Genomic DNA, 26,316 nt, shown 5'->3' on the forward strand with positions numbered 1-26,316 from the left:
CTTTGCAGCTACGGATGCTGCCGGCGTTGAATACGGTGCAGAAAGCGTTTGAGGGGTGATTGGTCCCCGGGCACTTGGGTGATGAGAGATATGATGTGCTGGCGGCGTTTGCGAAGTGGATGGAGGAGGGCAGGGAGGTCGAGCAGATGGTTGCTACGGCGTTAAGGAGGATTTGAGCGGGATTATAGGGGGAGGCCGAATTGTGCGTGGTCTAGACGGGCGGTTTGGGATGAGAGGGGGAATGTGGGTGTGCTTGAGGTTGGCCGGTTTCAATGTAATTAGTTTGGGCTATTTAGACGCTTTTGGGTGTTGTGGAGGAAGGAAGTTGTGTTGGTGGTTAAGCTTCTTTGTTGTATATGGCCTCTGATTTTGATTTCGATCCCATGTTTGTCTGGGTCTTCGCCTCCAGTCGAAGTCAACCGACAACTGGACAACATAGCTCCCGATGACTTTGGTCAAGCCAGTCGGGTTCTACGGGATGGACAATACTACCTCTACTAACCAACATCGCTTGGCGACCTATCTTGACCTCAGCCGCGCCACATATCCTCAGTCGATAGCCCAAACAGCCCGCCTATCATGTTGTAGGTTTTCAGGTGCGGGGTTTTCCAACCTTGATCATAGACCGAGTGACTCGGACTTATAAAAGGTTACCTAGTACACCCCAACTTGGTTTGACAGAGCCGGCGCAGACCTGGATAGCACAAACATCTGCGACACCGAACTACTTGGATTTTAGTTCAGCATCATTGCCTGGAAAACTCGAAGGCAACATAATAAATTCAGTGCTTTCAGGCCCGAAACCAGGATCTGACATGGAGACCGAAAAGCCAGCACGACACGGCCTGATTACGACGATCAATTACTACAAAGACCTAGGAGACGGGAGTGCTCCAACACCGGTCTACGTTGGGAAGTATGGAAACGTCTATTGTCTTTGTATATGGCAAACACTCCGCGTGCCCCAGGCCCAGCTTATACAGCTCCAATCCCAGAGGGGGTCATCACTCAGCAGCAACATTTGCCTAACAAAACACGCATGCTGGGGATAACACACAAGTTCCCTGAGCCTACCTTTTTGGTCCTATCCCACTTCATTTTAATCACGTTATGAACCTCTATCCAGCCAAAGTCAAGACCATCCGCTACCCACATCCATGTCAAGTGCTAATGATTAACCTCACTCCTTTTTGCCCTCTGATTAGGGACCAAGTCACTAACAAGCGACTCATGCTGCCTGTTACCACCACCGTTACCGACGTGACGGGGGATGGCGTTGAGAAGAGCTTCACGCTTGATCAAAACGGGTTTCAGTACCTGAAGCACGTTAGCGAGTTGGCGCAAGAGGAATTCGCGGACGAGGAGAAGATCCAAAGGGAGTATTTGGCCGAGTGCGAGGGGTTCCTGAAGGAGGTGTAAGTGCAAGCTTCCTTCGTTTTGTCCCCGCTACATGTACTTGTCTCGATGGAGTCCGCGTTCTCAAGAGGTAGGTAGTCTGATGGTCAGAGGTTATTGTTCACATGACTACAACATCCACTCTACCTACATACAGCAGACCCCATGATGTTCAGCTATCAGTCTCAAGGGGGGAGCCTTTGCGAGCGCCGGACCGCTGGCACGCATGCAACGTGTCTGCACTGACTACACCCCATGAAACCAGGCACTCTGCGAGCAGGCTCGGCAGGGTTTTATGCAGGGACAAGAAACTCGTCGAACTCCACTCCTCAGTTTTTTACCCCAACTTTCTAATTCCAAAAATAAACATAAAAACACCAAAAAACAACGTTCTAGACTCCGAAGATCTGCGCCTGTGCAGCTTACTTACCTCCAACGTGTCTTTCCTCATCCTGTACCCCCCCTTCTCCCCTTAATTTTCAGCTTGACACCCTTGATTGTCAGTTACCCACCGAGATACTACTGCCGAGTAATAGCAGCACACGAACTAACCAAATATCCCCTTCTTCGGACCCCAAAACCAACAGCACCGGTGCATCCCGCGTCTTCGCCTTTGACCATCGGGTCCGCCGCGGCCCTTCCGACTGGCATGAGATTCCTGTGTACAACGTGCGGCACCGGGGCCCGCTGCACCGCGCACACGTGGACCAGTCATACGCCGGAGCGGAGATGGTATTGCGGGAGAAGGTACCCAATCCGGACGAAGTGGGAAGACTGATGCAGAGAAGATGGGGAATTGTTAATGTAGGTTGACCAATCCCTTTTCTGTTCATCTCCCTTTGTCAGTTCATGGTCACTACCTACGTACCTACTGCCTAATGGAACTGCAATGAAGGCATGGATGGGTTCAGTAAAGCCCTTCTTTATCTCAGAGACAGCTTTGGTTGCGCTAATGTAGGTACCTCAAGGCTGAACTCCAAGTTGCACACCAACACCGGAGACACTTCCGTTACTCGTTGATAAGTCGACAGCGCGTCGTCGGAAAATACACCTCCTTCATTTTACCCGACCCCATCATGAAGGATCAAATGCACATGCAGCTAGCTCACTCTAACACATCATAGATCTGGCGGCCCATCAAGCCCATCCACAAAGACCCTCTAGCCCTCTGCGACGCCCGCACCGTGTCCGATGCCGACCTCGTTCCGGCATCTATCATTCTCAAAAGCGGACAGCGCAGGGAGTCTTGGACGGTCAAGGCCAACCTAGAACATCGGTGGTACTTCAAGTACCAACAACAGCCGGACGAGGTGGTGCTGATCAAGTGCTTTGATAGCGACAGTTCCCCAGGGATGGCGAGGAGGGCACCGCATTGCGCCGTTGAGGATCCAGATGCTAGAGAGGAGGATTGGAGGGAGAGCGTTGAAGTTCGGTGTCTCGTTTTCTGGTGAATTGGAAGTGCAGGTACCTTGGCAGGTACCTAGAGGTATTTAGTAATCTGTCCTCGATTCCCTGAATTAAGTCAGATAATCCTCGTTCCGGCAAATATCCTGTGGTCCTGTTTTCATACCTAGGCTTGATGGGACCACCACGCTCAACGTCAAAGTGTCTGAACATTCTGAACAGAAATTACAAGCGATGTTTTACCCAGCATACGTCCAATCCACCTTCCTGAGCCAAGGATCACCACGACATTCAGTTACCTCCACATTTCCTCGCGCTGCTCTTGGCTAGCGTCGAGAAACCGCTCAGGGCGAAAGAACTCGGCATCGTCGCCGTAGAGCTCCATCGCCATGTTAATGGCCGAAATGTTGAAGTCTATCGCCTAACCAGTAGGAGCAAAGCGGCCACAAATGGTGTCACCTTCTGGTGGCATGGCTTAGAAGAAGAGAGCGATTACTGGGGGTCGCCATACGCAGACCTTCGTGGACAACTGCCTGTAGACTGGTAGGTATGTGGGCATTTCTGGGGGGGTTCACATCGTATAAGAACCCCTAGCTGACGTACCTGCAAATACGGAAAGGTCTTGGCCTCCTCGTATTTGACATACTGGACCTGATTGGAAGCCTTGCCCTCTCGTGCGGCCCTAGGTAGACGACTTCGTGCTCGAATTCAGCCCGTGTCAGGCCCAGCCATTCATGTTCCCTGTGTGAGGAAGACAGCCTTGATTGTCGTCGGTCTGGTAACGAAAGCGGACGGTCATATCGATCGTAAACCCCATTAATACCAATTCGCCTCCCCAAACCCTGGAAGAAGCCAAACACGCCCTTCTTCTTCTTCTTCTTCTTCTTCTTCTTCTTCTTCTTCTTCTTCTTCTTCTTCTTCTTCTTCTTCTTCTTCTTCTTCTTCTTCTTCTTCTTCTCGCCAAACCCCAGCTTGATCGGTAATCACGTCCATACCTCTAGTTAGTCAGATATGAGGACCGATCTGCCAGGTCCGGCCCAGCCATTTTCAACTCCATGTTCACTACCGGAGGTATTCTCACTAACATACCGCTCCTTCACGAACCTCACAGACTCCTCCACAGCCTCCTCCACCCGCCTCTCCACCCCATCCATCTCCATACGCCCCCCATCACCCTTGCCTTCATCTTGTTGTATCTCGCGCCCTCCAGGAATCGCGGTCGTGCGTCGGCCGGGTACCTAGTATTGATGCGCTTGAACACCTCGAGGTTGTTGGCTAGGATATAGAGGTAGTTGGGCGCGATGCAGATGAGTGGGCTGTTGGTGGAATCGCAGCGCGGATGGGACTGGTATGTAGAAGGAGTTGAATGTGCTGGCGAAGTGTTGCCGGGCGATAGGCAGGTAGGAGAAGGGGCCAGGGACCGGATGTGTCGGAGGTGGGGGGGGAAGTAGTAGAGGGATGTGAGGGCTGTAGTGGACTGGAGGGTGAAGGCGAGGAGGAAGACGGAGAGGATTGAAGGTGGAGGTTGGGGTGCCCCGTGAAAGAGGGAGTAAGTGAAACTGGTGGTGCAGTTCAATGGCGAGGAATGAATGTCATGTAGGTGCGATGATGCCATGTGATGGTTCTGTCTTGGTGGTTTCCGTTTATTCCACTCGACCAAATCACCCTTGCCGGTGTGAACGGGTACCCGGGAATGAATAGTGAGGAAAAAGACTCCCTGCCCATCCATGGTACTGTTCCCATCCATTTGTGATTTGCAAGCAATCCTCTTTCAACTGCGACTCCAAAGCCAAATAAGCAGCGTAAAGCACCTTCTATCATCGTATGCCCCTGGTCAGCCAGAACTGTTCAATTTCATTTCACTTTGCTGCAGTCCTCAGTCTCGGTGCAACCGCAACCAAGATCAGGCGCGCAGCCGAACCGAAACTATTGTGTCCTGGTGGCGTTAGGAGTAACACAAAAACCAAACTTCCCTAATACACCCTCCATCACCGTACTCCCGTCTTTAAGAAGGTGCGCCGAGTAAACGGCTACCGTGCAAGTCCACGCGGGAAACCAACAAGCGCACCGGGTTCGACCTGAACTTCCTCCACGGGAAGTTCATTGGATTGGTACTCTGGTACTGTACCCTCGTGCCTTCCAAACACGGGATGTTCATGTTTGCCACCAGCGATTTCCGCCAGCACCCTCCCAGAGTTTGGGTCTTGCTACAGCAACTATCTAGGTACATACACAAATCAACGAGGAGAAGGGAGCGGTCTACTGCCGATCCACGTTGGGGAGAATACATAACCTCTTTTGTCTTTGTACGCTATTATAAGTCTAGATTATGTAGTGTAGCCCCAATCCGAAAGGGAGTTATTGGTTTGATTGTCACATTCGCCTGGCAAAGCACGCATACGTACTACACTAATAATAACCTACAGCTTCCCCTCAGCCTGCATAGTAGTGTCCTTATCACTTTTCTTTTTCAATTTTTTGTGACACCGGTGATTCCTCCGCGGCCGCCGCTCCGCTCATCCAGTCAGGCATCGCTCCACTTCCCAGTGCAGTATCGCAATACCGGGAATAACGTGTTCCCCTGAGCCAAAAACCTACCTTGAGCCCGACCCCGAAGCCAAGAGCTGCCGACGCGACACACGACACCATGTCGCATCAGGTTCTCTCGATTGGGATCATCTTTACGGGATTTCAGGCAAGTCCCATTGTCGGCATTAGGTCTGTGCTTACCCAATTCCCATCTTGCCCTACTCGAATACCTACCCTGTCGTGCCCGAAGTGAAATGTTAGCTCAACCATACATAGTACAAAGCCACAGTCCGCGCGTCCTACGGAGGGAGGCTGGAGACTGCCGCCGCATCTGCGTTGTGAGCTGGCCGGTCGGGGATGAACAGCCGTCCCGACCGGCATCAAGATAGCCCCACGCCCACTCACACTTCACGAGCCACGCCAAACTAAGTAAGCAAGGGTAAGGGGTCCACCAGTCCCATCATCCTAGACTAGGACCGGGCAGGGAGGGGTTATCGGGGGGAAGGACACCATTCCCGCTTCCCGCACTCCATTCATCATCACTGCAGTGAGACATTGACAACAACAAACGATGAACGAGTCAACGTCGACGACATCATTCCACCATTTCCAATACATGCTAGCGTGCCAACCTACCGGATCCTCGATAAAAGAAAAAACCGATAGTTTAACGTCGGCGACGATCAATCGTTCGATTTTTTTTTTTTCCCATTTTTCCGAAATTGTTTCGGGCAGCACGCTGAAGTAATCAATCGTCCAGCGAGTTTGGCAGGTGTGTCATCTTGCTTTTGAGTTCAGCCTCCAGACCACATCCTCTCTGTTCCAGCAACCACAAAAATCTGGCCACAGATGTTGTTCAAACAGCAGAGAGGGTGGGGGGGGGGGGGGGGGGGGGGGGTTGCTAAAAGTAATGTCGTGCACAAACCACATCCCATCCAACCTGGCCAAAAACACACAATACAACCAAAACTGGCATGCTACCTAAAAAGCAAATTTGCCCCTGTTTCAGACCCCCTTTTTTCTTTTTCCATTTGACTATACAAGTTAACAGCGAACAAAACCTTCCTATCCGGCTGGCGTTGCGATTTGTAAATTTGCACTTGGAAGAAAGAAGGGAAAAAATAGTCTCCGTGAGACCGATGCTGTTGCTGTTGCTGTTACACGGGCGGGGGGGTTTGCTCATACTGGGGGTTGCTAGAACAGGGAGTCATGACTGTAATGTAGCTTCCTTGTAAAACCTTTCTTCTTCTGTTCCTTCTTCTCTTCTCTTCCCTTTCCTTCTCTTCCTATTCCCTTCCGCTTCCGCTTCCATGCGCGAACTGGACTTGGCTAAGACACAAAGAACGCCAGCATGTGATTGACTGGAAATGCCAGAATAGTGATGATCATCAGACGGATGGATGGATGAATGGATGGATGGATGGATGGATAGATAGATGGATGATTGATTGACAACAAGCGAGACCACTATTGTGTTGACGGGTAACACAGGCACACTACCTAGGTAGGTAGGTACAGTAGGTAGGTACCTAGTCGGGTAACACTTTTTCACAACCTAGTCGAGCAGATACCGATTAATCCGCACTCCCTTCACCCCGAAAAAAAAAAAAAGAAAAGAAAAGAACAAAAAAAAAAGAAATCAATAGTGCTTACGAGCAGCTGTAGATCACTGTGGGTAGACACATAGCGAGTTCCCGATCTGATATTCGAAACGAGATGTTGCGGTTGGGTGTACACATCAGTCCTGGAAAGTTTGTTAGTCTCTTACTCGCCCCACACATTCTCACAGGGCATTAATAGTGTACTTACAGCGGGCTGCTACGTCCCCTGTCTCCCCTGCTTAAAACCCCCGTCTGTAGGTACCAAGCTAACGAACTTACCAGGACTGATGTGTATAGGTAGGTTAGACCCGACGTTGAGGTTGGTGGTGTTTGTGTTTGTGGGCAGGATCCAGGATAGTGGAAATCCAGGAACCACTGACTGGCGGGGGAGGGGAAGTTGTTGTACGTACACTGTACACTATACGCAGTACGCAGTAGACTACTATAGTATCTATCGCCTGACAACTAGCACTGCGAATTGCGTACAGGTACACTACATACCATCATTCTACATTGCGCAGTACATAGTTGGGGGGATAAACAACTGCATTCTCTACCTCTAGGAATGGCATCACACCACGTTCCAACACGGATTCCATGGAGTATATGAAACACGTCTAAATTGTCTCCGTGATTTGGGTAGACAAACAGACAGACAGCCTGAACGTCGAATTGAATAAATGGAATTATTCAGTTGGTTACAAATGAGGTGTGTAGTTCTGTGACGGATACTACGTACCTAGGTAAGGTACGTAGGTTTGGCGGCCCTGGAGATATCTCTTTGGTTTTGGACAGTGTAAATCCGGTGACATGGATTAGGTTCGTAATGTCTCACTCTCTCTCTCTCTCTCTCTCTTTTTGAGCCGCCAATTTTACACGCTGCCCTAGTGTACTGCATATGTAGTACATAACCCGCGGCCGGCAAACTGAACCCCCAGCCTCGGACAGGGGCCCCTATGAGGGGACAGCAGCAAGGCCCCGGCTACCTAGCATCAGGGCAGGCATTCCAAAGACCGGCATGGAACCACGGGCAACCAAGACACGGCTGCGACGTGGCACCCGGAAAGAGACATCTGCCATTGGGTGATTGATCAATCACCATGGAAGTAAGTACACTACTTAGTGTAGTGTAAGAACGAGCGGACCCTCAGCAATAACTGTAATTACCTACCTTATATACTGTTTCTTTGCACTGTACTATATAGAACGAATGATGATCCCCGTAACAGGCTTACTAGGTGGGGCCTAGTAAAGTAGTGCGGGTATTCTTTAGGTGGGTTCCAGCGGTCTAACGGCCCGGGACTGGCTACAAATGCCCGTCCCACTTGATTCCCGGGGGGATGCACGGACCATTGTTTTAACGGTAGTGTACATACGTAATTTCTGAAAATGTGAGGAATACAGGCAACTTGAGGGTAAAAAAAGAATCAAAGGCCATGATTTCCGCTTCTATCGATCACCATTAACGGCCATCGTGATTTCGTCTCCGTCATAGACGTAGTGTGCGTAGAGGTATGGAGATGTTGTAGACGCAATCTACTCAACCGTTGAACACTTGGTTGCAAAAGCAGTTAGTCATGAACAACCCTGATAATAGGATGCGATTCTCTCCCTCCCTCCTCACCTCCGGAAATCATAAACAGACAATATCCTGACTTTGAAGCACAATCAGATTGACCCCTGGGTGCGCCGCAAGGCAGCGCAGCCCAGCGGTCCGTCCTGATAGGACTCGAGCAAGCCCATTCCGCCTCAGCAAAACAACAAGTCATTCGCGTCGGGTGTGCGCGGTGCGCTGTTCACCCTGTTGACCACCCCGTTGACCACGTCGCGCCCAAAATTTCGTCTGTATAAAGAACGGATTTGGCTCAATTCCAGCATCCTTCCTTCCAATAATCCCACTCGAGTGAGACCGATGAGGCCGTTGGAGATGATCATGTGTCACGCCCCACGATTTGTCCATCACCGAACCCACCACAAACCACGGCCGGTCTATTCCCTTTCCCGCCCCGGACGCTCAGGCGATACCCGACCCCTGATGTCCCCGTTTTCCAACGCCATATGTAATGATGAGCCCTGCTCTGTGGGCACAAAGCGGGACTAGCCGTTTAAGCTGCTGGGAACAGCGAAAAGAGATCCATTTCCCTTCTTCATCCATGCTTATCACGCAACCGTGGCACCCGTGGCATAGCTGCGCTCTCGTGGTCCCGCGGTTTCAGCATCAAAAAGCTGGACTGTCTCGAGTGGATGACAAGCGATTATGGCATCTTGCTGACCCGACTGTGAAGTGTTGTACATAAGCAGGCTGGACATTAGTTAGTATGAAGGGCGTTACATAGCTGGGGGAAATGTTTTTGGTGGTCCAGGGATCAATCGGTGACTTGCTGATACGCTGCTAAATGCTCCGGGGGTGGCCATGTTCGCGGCAACTGAGCTGCATATCCGCTGGCTGTTGCCGCAATCTCCCTGTCCTTGCGAGCGACCAGCCAAGCAGTAAGTTTTTAGTGGTGGAAGTCGAATACATACGTACCCTCACCAGCGTAACCTCCGCAGACGCTGGACAAGGACATGGTCAGTAGGAAAAAAAAAAAAAACGTTGATGCTGGCAAGATGAAGGACCGCAAATCCATAATTTCCCGGTTCAGATGGAGAGGGCAAACTTTCGTAAGCGCCACTCTATTCGCTTGCTGGGCTGCAAACATCCACATCATCCCCAAGCCAAGCACTTACCGTGCCAAGAACCTAAACGCCTAATCAAGGCTCGAGTGTGCCTGAAGAAGCGAGAAGGCATTCTCCTATCATTCCCTCGGACAAATCCACAGTGTCACTCTTGATCAATTGTTGCCCATGTTCACCGACTGAACCAAAGACATGAACGGCTGAAGCTCGGAGCCCAATCGGGGTGTCTCAGTTCTGTATCTTGCTGCAAGGTGATCGTCTCTGCGAACAATTCTGAATGGCTGCTCGTTTGCCCTGCAGCCAGGTGGAAATGCCCATGCGGATTTGTGGGCAGCATGTTCGTACCTGTCACTCTCTGGCAAGGCGTGGGGGGAGCTAAATGACCTCATGGGCCGGCCTAGAACCTCTGGACAAGCAGCAAAGATTGGCGGATGGGATTGGCGACTTGTCAAGCCTCATCTTACTGGCTGCGTCAGGTGAGCCCATGCAGCCGCGAGTCTTTCCACCTTCACCGCACTTATTGAGCCCATGTCTCACACCGCAGCCAGCGCCCACCCCCCAAAGGGAAACCAGTCCCAGTGGTCCCAACGGTCCCTCCCAGGTGTAAGTAAAGTACAGCCTGGGGCCCTGAAACCCCGAGGGCAGGCAGGCAGGCAGGCAGGCAGCGGCCATGCAGCCATGCCATCCAGGCAATTCCAAGACGACGAACACCCCCGCCGGAGAGGAGGCCTGGGAGACAGACCATCATCCCCTGAGAGATCTCGAGCAGCATCATCTCCCAGATCTGCACCGTAGGTACACTAGACGGGCCGGCTGCCACCCAGACTGGCGATAATTGGCGGATCGCGATGGCTTGACTGTGAACAGGTGTCGAATGGCCGTTGCGACGCTACTGTAGACAGGCGCGTCGTGCTAGGCTGGAATTGGCGGCCAATCCTTGCTGGGCAAGGGAAAAAGCGAAGCCACTGCTGCAAAAGTGCTCCCACAACGGCATATCGTGCGGACCACCGCTGGGAACACCACTGGAACACTTGCAGCACCAGTGGGCAGGTGCTTTCACGGCCGAACTCTCCACAGGATCCCACCTCACCAATCACGTCGGGTGGGGCCTCGAGTTTCCACCACCTCACTGATTGATTTCCTTTCTCGGTCGCAGACTGGAACCGTACGTTGTACATAGGTGACGGGCTTGCGAGCTCCATGCCCGACAAAAACGTCCGGGCTTCAAGTACAAACCCGGTGCTGGACATGGAAGAATTTCTGGTGCCGGTTGAACTTGGACTCGCAGAAGGGTGATGGCGACAGCCAGAAAGAACCTGGACCATGCCGATGATGGGTGCAGCGTCCGGGGCAAAAAGATAGTACTGCAAGGCTGTGGTCAAGACACCACCACCGGCGTCATTAGCGTTGTTTTGTCCGGTCGCGCGTTACGGACGTGGGATTTTCGGGGCTGCGGTACATACTGTAGGGGTACATATGATACCTCTACATACTGGGTGTACCCTTCGGAGTCGGAGGGTCAGCCCGTCCATTCCGTCTGTGGGAACAATGGGGATAAGGGGGGGGGGTCTGCATTGTGCTGGGCAATTGTCACTCACCATTGCATTGCAACTTGAAGCGATCTTCATCGGATGCCACCCTCCATCGAGATGGCCTGGGAGCCCTCCGATGCTGCTGGTTCTGAATGCGTGCCATGACCGATAACCCATAACCCGAAACCGAGCAGTCAGACTGCGCGAAACTCGTAATATTCGGGGCCTGTCTGTTGCCAAAATTGCCGGGCGTCCATGTCAGGGTTTTGGGAAGGGGGAGGGGGGGGGGAGGGGTGTGGTTGAAGAGGGAGGGGTGCTGCTCCAGTAGGTAGTGGGTAGAACCGACGCTATCTCTACATTAGGTAAGAATCCATCGACATGGGATTCCGTTGGATCGGGGGGTTGAACTGCACCGGCTGGGGCTTGCGGTGTGTTGGGTGGTCAGTGGCAGGCCATGTCCGCTGCTGGCCTTCGTGCTGCTTTCCACTTGGCACCCCCGACGCTCACATAACTGCTGCACTTGGCTTGCTCAATGCCGAGCATCCCTGAAGACTGTACCATTGGAAAGTGCAGCCAAATGTCCGCCCGGTTCGGAATAGGTACCCATGGAAACGAAGCATTGGAGATCAACGAGAACAGCATAAACCGTGTGCCCCGCGTACCTTGCTAAAATCCAGAAGCAGCAAACCACCACACACGGACTGACTGCAAACGAACCAAAGCAGCCACACACTCATCGCCATCGCCATCACCAACGTGAAGCGATACACAACATGGACTTCCTAAGCCAAACACACCACCAAACTGCTGTCCGTAGGTCGTCCGAAATGGCTCATTATCAGGTTCGTGACACTTTCTCTTGCTCTCTCTCTTTCTCTTCCAATTTTTTTTTCTTTCAATGTTACTTTTGGCTCCAAATCGTGGAGGGAAAAAAAAAAAAAAAAGAAAAGGAAAAAGCCAGTCAGCGTGTCGTCAAGCCCACGCCCAGTGCTAGTATCCAGCTACACCTGAACGCGGCGATAGCTGAAAACCCAGACAAATGGCAATCGATTCTTTTTCTTCTCGCTGTTCTTCATGTGTGCCATCGTTCGTGTTCGTAAATACACAGTGCGCAAGTCGTGTGTTGTGTTTTTTTCGAAAACGGCTCAAATTGTCATCAACGTCGATTTGGTCGCAGTTATGTGCAGAAGCCATCGGCCAAAGATGGAAAGCATCGCATTTTTCTTCTGCTGGATCGTGTGCTGACTGATGGCGTTCAACATCTAGTATCCATATCATCAGATGCTGCAACCAGAGCAATTCCTATCCTCCAATGTCGAGCCTCAACTGATGCCATCGCATTTCGCATTTGACCCGTGGCAGAATGCTGATTTCGCGATGGCGACAAACGCAAAACTCTTCCTCGGAAACGGTGATTTTTCGTCTGCTCCAATCGCCCAGAGATACGCGGCCCGCACGCCCTCCGTGTCGCACAGCGTAGGCCCAAGACGCGTCGATGCAGCCACAGCACCCCTCGACAATGCCATCCAGACTGGCTCACCGTGGGCGTCAGCCGACCCAACAACTCCAGTCGGAGGCGAGACCATGACTGGCTACGTCCCCAGCCCCATGGGCACATTCAGTAGCGCTGCTAGTAACACAAGCTTTCCTCTCACGCCAGATGCTGTGAACTCGGTCGCAGGCTTCGATTGGCAGAACCCCGACATTATGACGAGTCCTGGTGTGTCGTTTGGTGTCGAGGCGTGGCCGATGAGGTCATCATTTGACAAAGGCAGCACAGCCGAAACAATCACAATACGTGCCGGTCTGCCTCATATGGCAACTCCGCCGTTATTGGACGATGTTGCTGGAGTCGTAGATGCGGAGACCTTCGTTTCTTCCCCTAGTTATTCACAGCAGAGTGTTGAAGGCGCGCCATCCGGTGTTGACAGTCCGTTGCAAACCCCCGGGCTCGACCAGTCGCAGCCTGAAAAGACAGAATCCAGGAAACGTGGCAGGAAGAAGACTCCTGAATCCGCCCGCAAAGTGTGTGGTCAAGATAACACCACTCCTGTACCTGCATCCGGCCGTGCGTTGCGGACCGCTGCCCGCAAGGTGGTGCGCTTCAAGTCGGCGCAAAAGCCCGGAGAGTCGGCAGAAGAGCGTCGCGCCAGAGTAAACCACAACCAGGTTGAGAAGCAATACCGCAACCGCTTGCACGAGTACTTTGATAACCTCCTCAAGGTGCTTCCTGACAACCCTGGCATGATGGAGCCCAAAGCCGAGCCCGAGAACGATGATGAGTCGCAGTCGTCTTCGTCCGCATCGGGGCGGAAATCGAGGAATTGGAGCAAAGCCGAGGTCCTAGAGAGGGCATGTCATCACATCCATGAGCTCCAAAACGCGAATGCCAAGTTGATGCAAGAGCTGGAGACCAAGAGACGCGAGTCGTCCGCTTCGTCCGTTTCGCTGCCATTTTCAAGCTGAAATGCCAGCTGAGAGATGTCTAGTGATCGGTTATTTTTTTTTTCGGTACATGAGCTCGGAGGGCCAATATCGACATGGAGCCTCAGATGTTGCTGCTGTCATGTCCATTTTTTTTTCTATATATATCTTTTGCTTCTTTGCCATCATTTCTTCGGGCGGGCGTTGGCGTGGTGTGCTGTTTTGTTTTGTTTTGGAATCCTCAGGGATCTGGAGTCTGGCGTCTGGAATAATGTACCTATGATATCTTTTTCCTCTGTTCTGAACAATTGTTTAATATGCCTTCCAACTAGACCGAGAAGTTCCAAATTGTTTTGCTGTGCTTGTGGTGTGCCCTGAAAAGTTGGGTTTGCTGTGTTTTTTTTCAACGTGATGAAGAGCTCTGTCATTGTTGCTCTTTCGGCTTTGGCGGTGGTGAAGTTACAGTGAAGGTAAGTGGTGGTGGCGGCGGCGTTAACAGTGGTGCTAGCGTCGGTGGTAGTGTAGTGGCAGTAGTAGCGGTAGCGGCAGTAATGGTTGGTGGCGGTGATGTTGTTGTTGTTGTTGTTGTTCAGTTGTGGTGTGCATCGTCGTGGTGGAAGAGGGGAAGACAGGCTGGTGGTGAATTTGGTGGTGGAACTGGTGTATTTTTTGTTTGCCAAAGCAAAGACGGGGAACTGAGGACAAATGGATATATGTGACCAGTGAATTTTGGATTTTCCATGCAATGCGGCAGAGAGACACGGTATCTGACGTCAGAAAGATCCGCGCACTTGTACTGTGTTGAAGGAATGCCGTTTAGTTTTGGGTGAAAACAAGTCGTGTTCCCATCCCGTGTGGTCGGTCGAGTCTGGTGCCGGTGTGTGCCCCTTCCCCTGGGTCATTCGGAGGTGTCGCCGGTAGGTGGTGGTGTTGCAAGTGGTGCAAGTGGTCGGCTGCTGTGGTAGGTGCCTAGGTCGTGGTCGTAGTGGGGGGATTGGTAACGATTTTGTAAGTCAGCTCTGAGGTCCCTTTCCCATCGCCATGACCCCCTCCAACAAGGTTGTTCCCTTCCGCCAACCTTGTTCCGCCTTGATCTTCAAGAGGGTTGAGATTTGCGAGTTGGGCACGGGACTTGGACCCGTAGTGTGAGTGTAAGTGTAAGCTGAGTGTAGGTAGACAGACAAGTTTGAGATGTGGACGAACGACAGACCGGTCCCTCAGTATGGTAAATGATAGTCGGTTTTCAGCGCATCAGGGTCCGACATCCAGATGACGGGAAATTCCTCTTCCTTCAGCCGCGTTGAAGCCATGCTGCCGCCATGCTGGAATAGGAAAACATGATACCACTGACATGAAACTGACTCTCGTATCCTCCATCATCAGACCGTAAGAATGGCATTTTCATGACCGGCTCGCCGGGGAGACCGTGTTCTATATGTGCTCGCTAGCGCTCCTAAGTCGGGATCATGCTGCAACAGACTCTGGCCACTGCTCTTTTTTGGGGGTTCCCTGTCTGCTTTTCTCTGATGCACTTGATGCAGTTCGATCCGGTGGTCCCCAGCAGCCTTGGCGCTTGCTCTGTTGAACGCTGATTTGCTGTGGCAGCCAGGGGCCAGGCATGGCACTTCCGCAAGTTGAGTGCTGAATGGTGGCACGCCAATGACAAAAAAGCTGGCACCTTCAGTTCCTCTATGCAAGTGGTCAGAAAAAAAGGAACCGGATATGCCACCTCAACCGACAACACGGCTCACTTCGGTCTGGAAAAGCCTTTGTAAACCTTTCTTAGTGCGTGATTATTACAATTTGCAAACATATCGAACAGAGTTTTTTGGAGATTTCTCTACTCAAGCACTGCCTACCTAGAGATGCGTGAAAAGAGCAAGTACCTATGCAGCTACTCTTGCGACTTTTTGGTTGGTCACCCATGTGGTGCCCGGCAGGTACCAGCTTTTCTGTCACGAGCGTGGGTGGGTAAAGTCACTGACAGTGAGTGCCTCGCAGGCCCGGTGCAGACCCTCGCTAGCCATCATACGATAGTAGGAGGCACCTCCGATGTTGTCATGACCAATTAGACCTCGTCGGTGACTGGCCCGGACCAGTCAACGACCTTTCTGGCAACTGCCATGGGATTGCCATCCAATCCACTTGTCAATAACACTTGACACTTTCTAGACTGCTCTGTCTGCCGTCTCACTGTCAGGCAGCTTTTCCGATGGCGGCTGATCGTCGAATCTCTGTCACTTCCACCTACTTCCTCCTTCTTGTTATCTTCAGACATCCAATCAGTCTGTTTTCTTCGGGCGTAGGACGGCAGGAAACATCATGTTCACATAGGTAAATTCAGCGAGCATTTGAGCGATCAGCGGTATGCTGCGCTTGTGACAACCCTTAACAACGTGCCTCTATCGAACCCTGCATTCTTACCCTCTCTTGGTCACGACAAAGACCGCGTTCCGTCAGGTCTAGCCTCAATCTGCACGCAATTCGGCCTTCCTCCAAGACATCATGATGGTTTTTTCTGTTCCAATCTCGAACAGTCTTGCAGCATGTCCAATATATGCCCGATTGGCTCGTTCGTTCACGATGTTGGGCCTTCAAGGAATCGAGATCCAACTGGGAAGGAATTGTTGGGCACAAACACAACGACGCTGACCACAGCATACCTATGTACCTACCTTCTATGTTGACCGCTTTACCTTGTAACCGGGGCAGAAATCTGTTCCTGCTCCTTTGGTTGGTCACAGCTAACACGGATAACACCAGCCAATCGCAGCCCTGTACTGAACCTTTTCTTTCCTGTTCTTTCCTACCTTCCTTCTATTTTTTATAAGAATTTTTTTTATTTAATTTTTTTTTTTTTAAAAAAAGGTACACTACAACTCCCCTCCTCGATCCAAGACCCCCCAACGCTCCAGTGCTTCAAGCCCTTCAAAATGACTAATGCGCCTGGCATGGGGATCAATTACAGACATTATGTGAATAGTGTACAGTGATGCGTGGTTACGCTAGGCACCCGCCCCTCCCATACAAGTTCGCCTTCACGCCGTCTTTTTGAGAGACCACGGACTCCTCCAACACCTTGTCCTGTTGACCCAGAAGGAAAGAGCAACAAACCGCCAAATTCCCGGAATCGACACGGTCAATATGATGGGATGCTACGTGTACCGTGAAAAGTGTGTACTGTCGGCGGAAGTGACAATGGGTGATGACCCGTCATCGACCACCGCATCCACAAGTCAACACTCGGTGCACCACGAATCCCAGGTCCCATCCATGCTCTCCATCCCTCATCAATATGATGCTTCCCCAGCAGCACAACCTCCCCTCGCTGGACAGCCGAGCCGCCTCTTCCTCGTCCAGCTCGGAAAAGTCTGACAAGATGCACCGCGACTGCACCCACTCATCGTCGTCATCAAAGTGGCGGGGAAAGGCGACGTCAACGTCCACTCCACCAGCAAGCTCGTTGGGCAGGCGGATGCCAGAGAGGAATTGCTGCACTACGGCTCGCGGCAGAGCAACCTGCTCGATCTTGATGCTTCCGTGTCCCGGATAGGGACCTCTTCCTGCTGCAGGTAACGGTTGGCGAACGTCGTCAAAATCAGTGATGGAAAGCTTGCATCGCGGGATGTGGATGAAGGGTGTCTCGGCGGACGCGCTGATGCTGACATTCTGAGATGGTTGTCGGCTGCGCCCATCTGTTGCTGATGTTGTCCTTGTTGATGTTGTTGCTGTTGTTGTTGTTGTCGGCCATACGGCTACGAGCATCTCGGGGGAAGACCTCGTCACACCGTCTTCAGATTGCGGTGACTCTTGCATCGGATACCAGGTAATATCTTGCATCGATGTCGGAACTGGACGGTTATACTGCAGCCCTCTTGAATGGACCAAGACGACGCTTTGCGACATGTTGGAACCGACATGCTGCTGCTGGTGTTGGTTTGGTGGTGGTGGTGATTCGGTCCCACTTGGTGTAGACGGGTTCGGGTTATTGGTGGGCGTAGTGCTGGGGAAGCTTTCCGCCGTGGTGTTATTGCCGCTAGTGGTTGATGGTGCTGGCGAAGAGGAGACAGTCTCAAGTGAAAAACGATCTGAAGCTGAACACGACTGCCACCCGCTGGAATGCGGCAGGGCAGCCGGACGTGGGAGCGTGGCAGCCATGATGCAGACCCTCTCTCAAGTCAGGCAAGCCGGGCAGATAAGGCCCGTCCTATTTGCGATCAAACAGTCGCCACTCAATGACTATTCACTTTGGTGCCAGCGAACGCTCACGAGACTTTCGAGACAGGAAAGGCCGTAAGGAAGGGTATCCGTGTGGTCGATCGTCCTTGAACTATTCCGCCACAGCAAGGGGGATTCTGAGTGTGTCGTCGGGTTTATGCCCGAATACATTTATACCCGAATACGTGGATGCGAAAAGGGCGCGGGGGATAACACATTAATATATAGCTCTCTACACGCAGTGGTGAAGCAACCAAGGCCAGCACACGTTGCAACGAAGCAAGAAGGCATTGGCAGGGCATTGCCAAAAGGGAGTAGGTCAGTGATGCATATGTGCTCAATCTTATCCCCTCTTGACACAGTACAGGTTGATGCCCTGGTTTCCCTCTTGTGTTTGTTCCATGTGCTGACCCGGTTTTATTAGGTAGCTTCCATGCTCCATTGCTGGCCGCCCAATCACTCTCCAACCATCACGGACGGGGACACTTGTGAGAGACTGTGGCGGGTGGCCACTGGGTGGGATATAATGTACCGAACCATTTCCCTTTACTACTCTATTTAGGCCCAAGCACTCACTCACTACACTCCCCTTGGCCTTGATTGATGGTGTGCCCATCATGTCCAGGAACGGGCAAGAAGAAGGCAAAAAAGGCCAGAATAGGCCGATCATCACAGCTCCTCCATGTCGCCCAATCAGGGGCTTAACTCGGTGAGCGGGGCGCCTAAGGACTCAGCAAGGAATAAAGCTGGACGCTATTCTCTAGCGCATCGTCAACGACCGCAAGCCCCGGAACTGCTCCAGTCGTAGCTCACCGGGGAAGTGACAGTCCTCACTCACGGAACCGTGCCCATCGTCCCCGGCACACTTTGAACCACCGGACGCAGGCGAGACGGAAGATCCCGCGACACAATAGCTCAAGCCCCCCATGAGTTCCGGATGCAAAAACGAAACATGATCATCCACACCCTTACCCGCATCGGTGACACATCATATGATTTTCAGCATTGCAAGACACCAAACGAGATCGTCGGCATCTTCCATTGCCCAAAAGACGGGGAAAACTGGCCAACATATAGCCACTGGGTAACCACGATATGTGAAGAACAGTGCAGCATTTCTTGATCGAAAACCTTCCTGCTAGGTGCCCAGTGTTCCATCGGACCAAACACACCGAGACACTGACCTAGCTTTATGTTCCATGAGGGGATTCCCGCAAAGGAATTTATACCATAGTATATAGGGCTAAACCAGACGTTTGGGCATTGTAATACCGGAAAACCGGGGGGTGGAAATGGTGAGACCCTCAGCGAAATCCGAACCAAACTGCCAGGCAACAGACACATACATACCTACACGGCAGGCACCTTACACACCTTTTGGTAAGGCTTAGCAAGCTCCCTCTCTTTCCTTTTTCTTTTCTTTTCTTCTTTTGCTTTTTAAGCTGTGTTGGCTTGGAACAGAAGTATCAACAACAAGTGAGACACTCACCGGTTTCATGGTTGTCCTGTCTACCCAATGCCGGTGAAGGTTCAAGGTCCTTTCACCTTCGTGCTGTGTAGGTACTGTATGAGCTGTGAGCCTTCGCCTCATTTCGTCGGCCCCCGCAGCTTTATACCGAACCTATCAAAGCTCGGAGCTGCACCTTTTTTGGACAAACCCTACTTCTACCGTACCGACCACTCTCTCTCCGAACCATATCGGAGGTTAAGAGATCAGGAGAAACATACTTGGCTTTACCTAAAGCTGAGGCAATTTCGCGCACCTCGCCGTCATCATATCGTACACTTGTGCGGTCAAATCTCGCCCGAGATAAGCTGATGATGATATTCTCCTACTATTGGTTGTCTTCATACCAGTCTTCGGTCTACTTTGGAACCGACAGCTCTGGTATTCTTGGAGAAACCATTGAAGGCTGCCCATTCTGGGGCGGGTCCTTCTTAGTAGATAAACTATACCCCAGTCTTGCTGCCTGATCGGCGTGCCATGAAGATCAGATGGAAGACAGTGGGAAGTTAGGCCAGTCTTACACTAGCTGCTCCGACTAGTGCTCTCTTCTTCATTGGAATAACATTGGAACAAGGTATCAAAGGGAAAGCTTGCCCGGTACGATGCGTCCATATTAGAAACTCTGTAGCGTAATGTACCTAGGGACGAACCGCGTTGGGACTGGACCTTGCATAGGTAGACGCCGTGTCAAACACGCACGGCTGACGGCCAACGTCATGTTATATCGTCTTCCTGTCATCCTATGTCCTTGCCCTTCCTTTACCTTCCACTTTGATAAAGACGCCAAAGACCGCGAATATACAAACGGGTTGCCTGTCAGCCTTGGTATCCGGTTTGTCTTTCCGTCCTTGTGAGGGCTGTCTGGTATGTATGTCCACCCTGTTTTGCCTTCTAATTCTCCCACCTAATTATCCCACGAGGAGCCGAGGGAGACGAGATCCACGAGCTAACTAGAGATAGATACCTATTGGCAGTGTTGATTCGTGAACACTCTAAACAGACGCAGACTTCTCGAAAGTTGTGGTTCTTTCAATTGCAACTTCCTAACAGGGCCTAAAACATCCCCAAAATCATGTTCGATATATCCTCGAATGATAGAGCTTGGAAATTCTGGCACTCCATAGCTTTAGGAGACGTAAGCGGCCCGTTGGGTCTGCTTTTTGTTTGCTTGTTCTTTGTACTTGTTCTTTGTGCTTGTTCTGTGCTTTGGTCAAGGCGAAAAAAGAGGGAAAGAAAAAAAAAAAAGAAAGAAAGAAGAAAAAAGAAGAGGGTTGGACGATGGATTCTCCTCGCGACCTCTTCTCTAGTAGAAGTGCACTGGAGTTGCGAAGCCCCTTAGCCGAAATCATATAAGCCGTACATAGTTTGTACAAGAGTTGAGGCGAGGCGAGGCTATCTCCCTACCTTGCTAACAAGTTTACCATCCTGCTTAGTATCAAGGCATCTACCGGCCCACTCTCTCTCTGCTTCTTCCGCTTCTTCTTCTTCTCCCTTTTTTGTTTTTTTTTTCTTTTCGGTTCATGTTTCTCCTTTCCTTCTTTCGTTGCTTTTCCCCCAACTTTAATCCCCTCTACCTATCCAGACCGGGGGATAGGATTGCATTGCCGAAGGGCTGGTCCTTGACTTACCCAAGCCACCCCGAAAGGCATAATAAAATGAGCAAGATGAAGTATCAATATCACATGGCAAGGCTTAGAGTTTCCATCTTTTTTCGGTGCCCCTAGTGATTAAATGACCTTAGTCTGTATGTACCTAGTAGCTTCATAATCCACGGAGAGCACCGGATTAGGTAGAAAGGGGCAGGGCGTGCCAAGATCCGAACTCACCACTCGCATTCGTCGGCTTCACGCTTAAATGGAAAGAAAGTACGTCACCTTACTGTCCTTGAAGGTTCATGAAGCCCCTGAAAGGGATGTTGACTGGAGTTCATCGTCATTGATCATGCTTCCAATTGTTAATAGATAGGTATACCTACATATACAACTTGTACAAATCACACAGTGATGGACAAGCTTGCCTCACTGCTATAAGAATACCTACCTTATCTCTACGGAAGCTACCCGACTGGCTTCTTCCTAAGCCTAGGAACCGACCAGACCAGTCTCTTTTTGTATGACGATCAGCTTTGCTTCCACAGGGACACGACTTTATAAGAACATACTGGAAAAGACTTGGCCAGACCGTTTCTTCGACAATTCAAAGCCATTCAACGTTTGTTATTGCTTTTATTTGCCCGCTTTTCGGACTATTGTCTACTTCGAAATGCGCTGCTCTCTGAGCATATCGATTTCCATTTCCTTCTTGGATCCCTGTTTGTTCTTACGTTGTCCATTCAAATTTCCCACTATTCCCTCCGTTCGCTTCTCATCGGAACCTTCCATCTTGAGCAGAAGAGATGATGTCATTTAACTTCCCTAATGCTGAATCCTACTGGTAGGTGGCACCTTCTATTTTCCCTACTAACTTCTTTTACCTCCAAATCAATAGCTGTACCCAAGTTCCCAACCGGGCAGTTGCAACCTCTCTCGCTCCCTTTTACTTAGAGGTAGGCATTATCCATAGGGTATCCGCTTACCCCCTATCCTCTCCTCCTCCTTCTTATATCTGCTCGCCCCGAGTCTTCCATCTGCTCTCTCAACCATTTTGCACAGACAGAATATGAAGCAGCAGTCTGCCTCCTGATTTTGTTCTTCTTTGCAGCCTCTTCGGCCTCTTTTTCTTCTTCTTCTTCTTCTTGTTTCTCACGTTGTGCAAAGTCGGCATCACGCGCCCGTGGTGTGATCAAAATAGCCATGACCGTATCTTGGCCTGCCGTTACCTGCGCCGTTGTTTTTCCTATTGGTATTGCCCCTGATTTCGACTCCCCCGCTTCGAGTTCAAAATCAGGTTCAGGCCTAGTTTGGGGCTTGGACACCGACGGCGACGGTGGTGGTGACGGCGACCGAACCGAAAGGACTCCTTCTGTGGCTCCAGTGGGGGTTGTGTATCCCAAGAAACTCGCGTCTGTTTCGGCAACGACGAAGTTGGAAATTACTGGATGGGCTACGTTGAGGGGCTGAAGCTGCTGCTTCTGGGCGGTGGCCGCGGCGGCGGAGGAGGAGGGGGAGGGGATAAGAGAAGGAGAGGATATGGTCGTGGTTGCGGTGGCTGGGGAAGAGGAAATCCAGGAGGAGGAGTAGTTGTTAAAGGCACGTGGTGTGCTTGGCCCTTTGGCCGAGGAGTTTCCATCGAACTCGTGGACTTCCCGAACCTCCTGGACGCTGGGGTTCTGGGTGTTTGGTAGCATGATGACTGCTCGAGTATATGGTTTTGGCTTGCCTGTGCGATTGGCGTTGGTTGTTGGGAGGTCTAGATGCAGTCAAATACTGCCTTTGACAAGTATTGAAAGATTCAAGGCAAACTACGTACCTCTTGATACCTAGAGTTAGTGTTGTGTGATCTCGGCCTTGACTCCAAGCGTGTGGTTGACTGATGGCTTGCCGTCGTTCCCCTCGAGTTCAGGTGCGGATGGGGAAGAAAAGAAAGTAAGAGCTCCAGGAGAAAATCATATGCATTATGGCCGGCCTTTAATGGACATTCTGGCTTGTTTTCTTTGCCCCAGGTGAGCATGTCATGGGTGCTGGCAATATTCGCTCTTCATCATATGTTGTTGCCATGATGGTTGAACATGATGACTCCAATGACATTCACGACCCGTCCTGCACTTGAACATGTAAACTTGAAGGCTTGAATGGCTGAAGATAAAGGATCCAAGAGCTGGTGCATCATGATTGCGGGACGAGGCTGCGTAGGTAGCTTCGTTAGAGGTATTAAGGCATCTCAACAAACGAATTCCCCAGATATTATTCGCTTGTGAGAGCTACCGCAAGGCATTTTCCTTACAGTATTGAAGATCCCCAGGGTAGGGGCTCTGCCTGACCTTTATATAGGCGAAGCTCTTCACTTATGTGGAACCCAATATTTGGCATTACGTATTGTCGTTCATACGGGTAGTCGGACACTCACACATGTTTGTTCAGGGGTTCAAGGAGGTCACACCGACAGGAGATAAGCCCCGTCATTCGGTCTGGTATGGCAGATACGGGCACCAGATGGGTAGTGAAGCTTGACTGGAAACACGGGTGTAACCGTCGTGCACAATGTGTTGTACGTTCTGGACATGAAGCTGCGATGCTTATCGCAAGGAATGGACATGAAACTGACCATGTCGAGCGGGGTGTGTCACTGAACACATCTCGGAATTGTTCATTTGAACGACAGGCAGAAATCTCCATTGTATCCGAAAGATATGTCTTCACCCGGTGCCGACGGTTAACGTAATAACGTGGTTTCTCTTGTCTATTGGCATGTCCGTCCTCCATTAAAACTGGGGTGGGTTAGGAGGCATTACACGTAATGCCTAGCACCTAAGAAATACCTGGTCGAGTCTCACTACCGTATATGAGCAATACACGTCTTTATGAGGAACGCCTTCATATCAGACGGAAAGTACTTATCAACTGAGTCACTATTCACTGGGTAGTTCCTTCACTTGGGGCGCCTTCACCTGGACCTTCATGTGAACAAAGACGAACGATACATACATACAGGTTGCCGTACTAGGTCGGCTGTCACTAGCACTCCTGACAGTGGCAATAATAGATTTAAGTAATTAGGTCTTCACTTGAAAGCTTAGTTCTGCCATGTGTTATTTATTCCATCCCATGCATCATCCAGACCTTTGACCTGGGACTCCTAGTGTTTTGAATAAAATAAAATTAGGAAAATAGAATGGATGAGGTCGTCGAATTCGTCCTAACAGGAAGGCGAAGACGTTAGTGAAGCCTGGAAGTAGGTACCGAGGGACCTAGATTCGTAGAGGAAAGAATGAAATATGTAGGTAACAACTGTGGTCAAGAGAGTCCCTAAGGAACGGAAAATTGAGGGCATTGTGCCAAAAGACTGAAGGAGAAAGATAATGAAAATAAAATGAGGAGAAACAAGATAGCGATAGAATTCAATAGAGATGATACCAAATGAGTGCCAGACCGGGTCCAGCACTACTGGCCACGTCGGAGATACCGTCTGGTGCAAACTAAACAAACAAAAGAGAGATATCCCACCTAGAGGTACCTAGCGAAGAGGTATCTTCCAACTAGCCCTCAAATACTTCTTCCAGACTACCTAGGTACCTCTACCTAGTACCTTACCTAGGCAGTAATATCCGCATAAAAGCGCACCACTCCCTTGACCCTCTCCCCCTCATCCTCGCGCGACAACGTATACCCACCCGCCGTCTCCTCATCGTCAGGTCTTATATCAGCCAGCCAAGCCATGAGGCCCAGCATCGCGTAGCTCTCCGCATTCAAGACCACGCAGCTCGGTCCAGATCCCCAGCGGACGACATCCATGCACGATTGCCAGCCCACTGTAGCATTTGCATTTGCATCGCAAAGGCCGTAGTATCGACAATGCATCATCTCGTGGAAAATGATTTTCGGCACTGACGACCATTGCGAGACATCATCATCCACCTTACTTTCCACTTTGGACTTTAGCAACATGCCGAGGTCCGATACACTGGCGTTGTCATGGTATCTGGTAGAAGTTTTCCTCTTTGCCCGTCTTGTGCTGTCCGAGAAGGCCTCCCACGTTGCTTGGCCTAGGTCGATCACAACCCTGGCTGGGTTCTGGACGTTGGACTGACCTTGGATGCCGGTGAGACCAAATAGGTTATGGACTTGTCCGTTTGCGCTGCCCTCGGTAGAAAGTTCATAGGAAGTGAAGGCTTGGCGGGTGAGGTTGGAGGGGAAGGAGCCGGTATTGAAGACTGAATTTGTGGGGTCGAGGTAGGTGAGAGCACGAGGGGAGGAGGAGGAGGAGCTGGAGTGGTGTATGGGGATGAAGCGGGTTTCTGCAGGTTATTAGCATCATGCAAAGGTCTTGACGGCTTGAGATTGAACAGAGAGGGGAACTGATCATGGAAGAAAAAGGGGGCTACTTACGAGCGTCGCAGTGAAACCGTACATCTGCTTCCCAGTGGTTGGGAGTCCTTCTCCAGTTTGTAGCAAAGTCTCTCAATACGCCGATGACATGTTCATAAGCTGTCATTCGGACCGAGGCACTGTGGGGGTTCATTAGCCGGAAGTCGTTTGCCCAGTTGAACCTTTGCTTGTCGGACTTTGGCATTTTGAAGAGAGTCTCGTAGACCCGGGCAAAGTCTAAGTCGGAGGAGGATGTGAGCCTGTTAACGGCTCGGCGGGCATACTCCATGGCCTGTTGAACGAACCCATCGAACTGCTGGTCAAATTTGGCGTCACAGGACGGATCTATGTAATATTTCTTCAGCTTTCGGGGACTGATGTAGGTCTGTGATGTATATGAAGTTAGCGAGTCCATTTGTTTGGTGCCTAGGTCATACCTGGACAGAAAGAGAAAGGGGGAAGGACATGGGGGTACTTACAATTGCCATTTTGTACTTCTACTGGAGCCTCAGGGAAAGTTCTACCCTCCAGATTAGATAATCTTCCAAAAGTTCAAGATCTCACGAACTCCTATAATTGCTGATTAGCCAGAAGATTCGAGCAGTTGTAGTTGGTGATGGTGGTACTGGTGGTTCAAAAGTATAAGAAACAAGGACATTGTATGATATTTAACTCCCAAAAGAACCTCCGTTACCTATGCTCGAGTTCTCTTGAGACAAAGCACCGAGAAATGCAGTGAACAGCTCTTCAATCACTCAAACTTCATCCCTCAGGCTGCCAGTGAACAGCCACTGTGTCCTTCTTGGAGATGTGAATCTCGGAGTATTTGGGATGAAGGAGCAGTGATAAGGCTTGCATGAATGACATTATGCTTAGGCCCAAAGAGGACAAGAGAGCGGAAGAAGGACAAAGGTTTTCGGCGCATGGCCAGATTCCCGTAGGCGTTTTCTTTGTGCCGGGAAGGTTCCGAGGTTCCGAGATTTTGTGGTGAGCCGAAAGGACCTTGAATAGGTCTGGATTTGGACAGTAGAGGTACCATAATGAAAGAGGCATTCGCTAGCACGACT

At 50.8% G+C, this 26,316-nt stretch overlaps 7 protein-coding genes across 7 annotated transcripts; 2 read left to right on the forward strand and 5 right to left on the reverse strand.

Annotated features, from left to right (window-relative positions):
* Positions 1-1,101: 1,101 nt before the first annotated feature.
* Positions 1,102-3,656, forward strand: NCU00751 (hypothetical protein). Its single transcript, XM_959055.3, has 3 exons — positions 1,102-1,415; positions 1,983-2,199; positions 2,520-3,656. Exons 1-3 carry the CDS (start codon positions 1,111-1,113, stop codon positions 2,844-2,846), a joined length of 849 nt encoding a protein of 282 aa, XP_964148.3. The 5' UTR covers positions 1,102-1,110; the 3' UTR covers positions 2,847-3,656.
* NCU11095 (hypothetical protein) lies at positions 2,751-5,110 on the reverse strand. Its single transcript, XM_001728417.2, has 3 exons — positions 3,962-5,110; positions 2,966-3,770; positions 2,751-2,907 (listed from the first exon to the last, which is right to left on the reverse strand). The coding sequence occupies exons 1-2, from the start codon at positions 4,544-4,546 to the stop codon at positions 3,390-3,392; spliced, it is 966 nt and encodes a 321-aa protein (XP_001728469.2). The 5' UTR covers positions 4,547-5,110; the 3' UTR covers positions 2,751-2,907; positions 2,966-3,389.
* Positions 5,111-9,089: 3,979 nt separating this feature from the next.
* NCU16441 (hypothetical protein) lies at positions 9,090-11,300 on the reverse strand (the record flags this gene model as incomplete). The annotated part of the gene is made up of 5 exons (XM_011395107.1): positions 9,090-9,206; positions 9,457-9,482; positions 10,070-10,199; positions 10,775-10,977; positions 11,204-11,300. The coding sequence occupies 5 exons, from the start codon at positions 11,298-11,300 to the stop codon at positions 9,090-9,092; spliced, it is 573 nt and encodes a 190-aa protein (XP_011393409.1).
* A 350-nt stretch (positions 11,301-11,650) lies between these two features.
* On the forward strand, positions 11,651-13,899 carry chc-1 (conidiation at high carbon dioxide-1). The gene is made up of 2 exons (XM_959309.2): positions 11,651-11,979; positions 12,404-13,899. The coding sequence occupies exons 1-2, from the start codon at positions 11,911-11,913 to the stop codon at positions 13,601-13,603; spliced, it is 1,269 nt and encodes a 422-aa protein (XP_964402.1). The 5' UTR covers positions 11,651-11,910; the 3' UTR covers positions 13,604-13,899.
* Positions 13,900-15,850: 1,951 nt separating this feature from the next.
* Positions 15,851-18,141, reverse strand: NCU00748 (hypothetical protein). The gene has a single exon (XM_959308.2). The coding sequence runs from the start codon at positions 17,717-17,719 to the stop codon at positions 16,775-16,777; it is 945 nt and encodes a 314-aa protein (XP_964401.1). The 5' UTR covers positions 17,720-18,141; the 3' UTR covers positions 15,851-16,774.
* Positions 18,142-21,817: 3,676 nt separating this feature from the next.
* On the reverse strand, positions 21,818-22,678 carry NCU00747 (hypothetical protein). The gene has a single exon (XM_959307.2). It carries the CDS (start codon positions 22,570-22,572, stop codon positions 21,865-21,867), a length of 708 nt encoding a protein of 235 aa, XP_964400.1. The 5' UTR covers positions 22,573-22,678; the 3' UTR covers positions 21,818-21,864.
* Positions 22,679-24,475: 1,797 nt separating this feature from the next.
* NCU00746 (hypothetical protein) lies at positions 24,476-25,737 on the reverse strand (the record flags this gene model as incomplete). The annotated part of the gene is made up of 3 exons (XM_959306.1): positions 24,476-25,179; positions 25,271-25,634; positions 25,729-25,737. The coding sequence occupies 3 exons, from the start codon at positions 25,735-25,737 to the stop codon at positions 24,476-24,478; spliced, it is 1,077 nt and encodes a 358-aa protein (XP_964399.1).
* Between the last annotated feature and the right edge of the window lie 579 nt (positions 25,738-26,316).

This window comes from Neurospora crassa, linkage group I, assembly GCF_000182925.2.
Source record: "Neurospora crassa OR74A linkage group I, whole genome shotgun sequence".
NCBI classification, from domain to species: domain Eukaryota; kingdom Fungi; phylum Ascomycota; class Sordariomycetes; order Sordariales; family Sordariaceae; genus Neurospora; species Neurospora crassa.

Excerpts from the sequence above, each read along its gene's own strand:
- chc-1 (XM_959309.2), top strand. The coding sequence starts at position 11,911 with ATGGACTTCCTAAGCCAAACACACCACCAAACTGCTGTCCGTAGGTCG. Across the intron at positions 11,980-12,403 it reads CCGAAATGGCTCATTATCAG|TATCCATATCATCAGATGCT; the intron begins GTTCGTGACACT and ends TTCAACATCTAG.
- NCU00747 (XM_959307.2), bottom strand. The coding sequence starts at position 22,572 with ATGCTACCAAACACCCAGAACCCCAGCGTCCAGGAGGTTCGGGAAGTC.
- NCU00751 (XM_959055.3), top strand. The coding sequence starts at position 1,111 with ATGAACCTCTATCCAGCCAAAGTCAAGACCATCCGCTACCCACATCCA. Across the intron at positions 1,416-1,982 it reads GAGGGGTTCCTGAAGGAGGT|CACCGGTGCATCCCGCGTCT; the intron begins GTAAGTGCAAGC and ends CAAAACCAACAG. Across the intron at positions 2,200-2,519 it reads GAAGATGGGGAATTGTTAAT|ATCTGGCGGCCCATCAAGCC; the intron begins GTAGGTTGACCA and ends AACACATCATAG.
- NCU11095 (XM_001728417.2), bottom strand. The coding sequence starts at position 4,546 with ATGGATGGGAACAGTACCATGGATGGGCAGGGAGTCTTTTTCCTCACT. Across the intron at positions 3,771-3,961 it reads AGGCAAGGGTGATGGGGGGC|CTGGGGTTTGGCGAGAAGAA; the intron begins GTATGGAGATGG and ends TTACCGATCAAG.
- NCU00748 (XM_959308.2), bottom strand. The coding sequence starts at position 17,719 with ATGGCTGCCACGCTCCCACGTCCGGCTGCCCTGCCGCATTCCAGCGGG.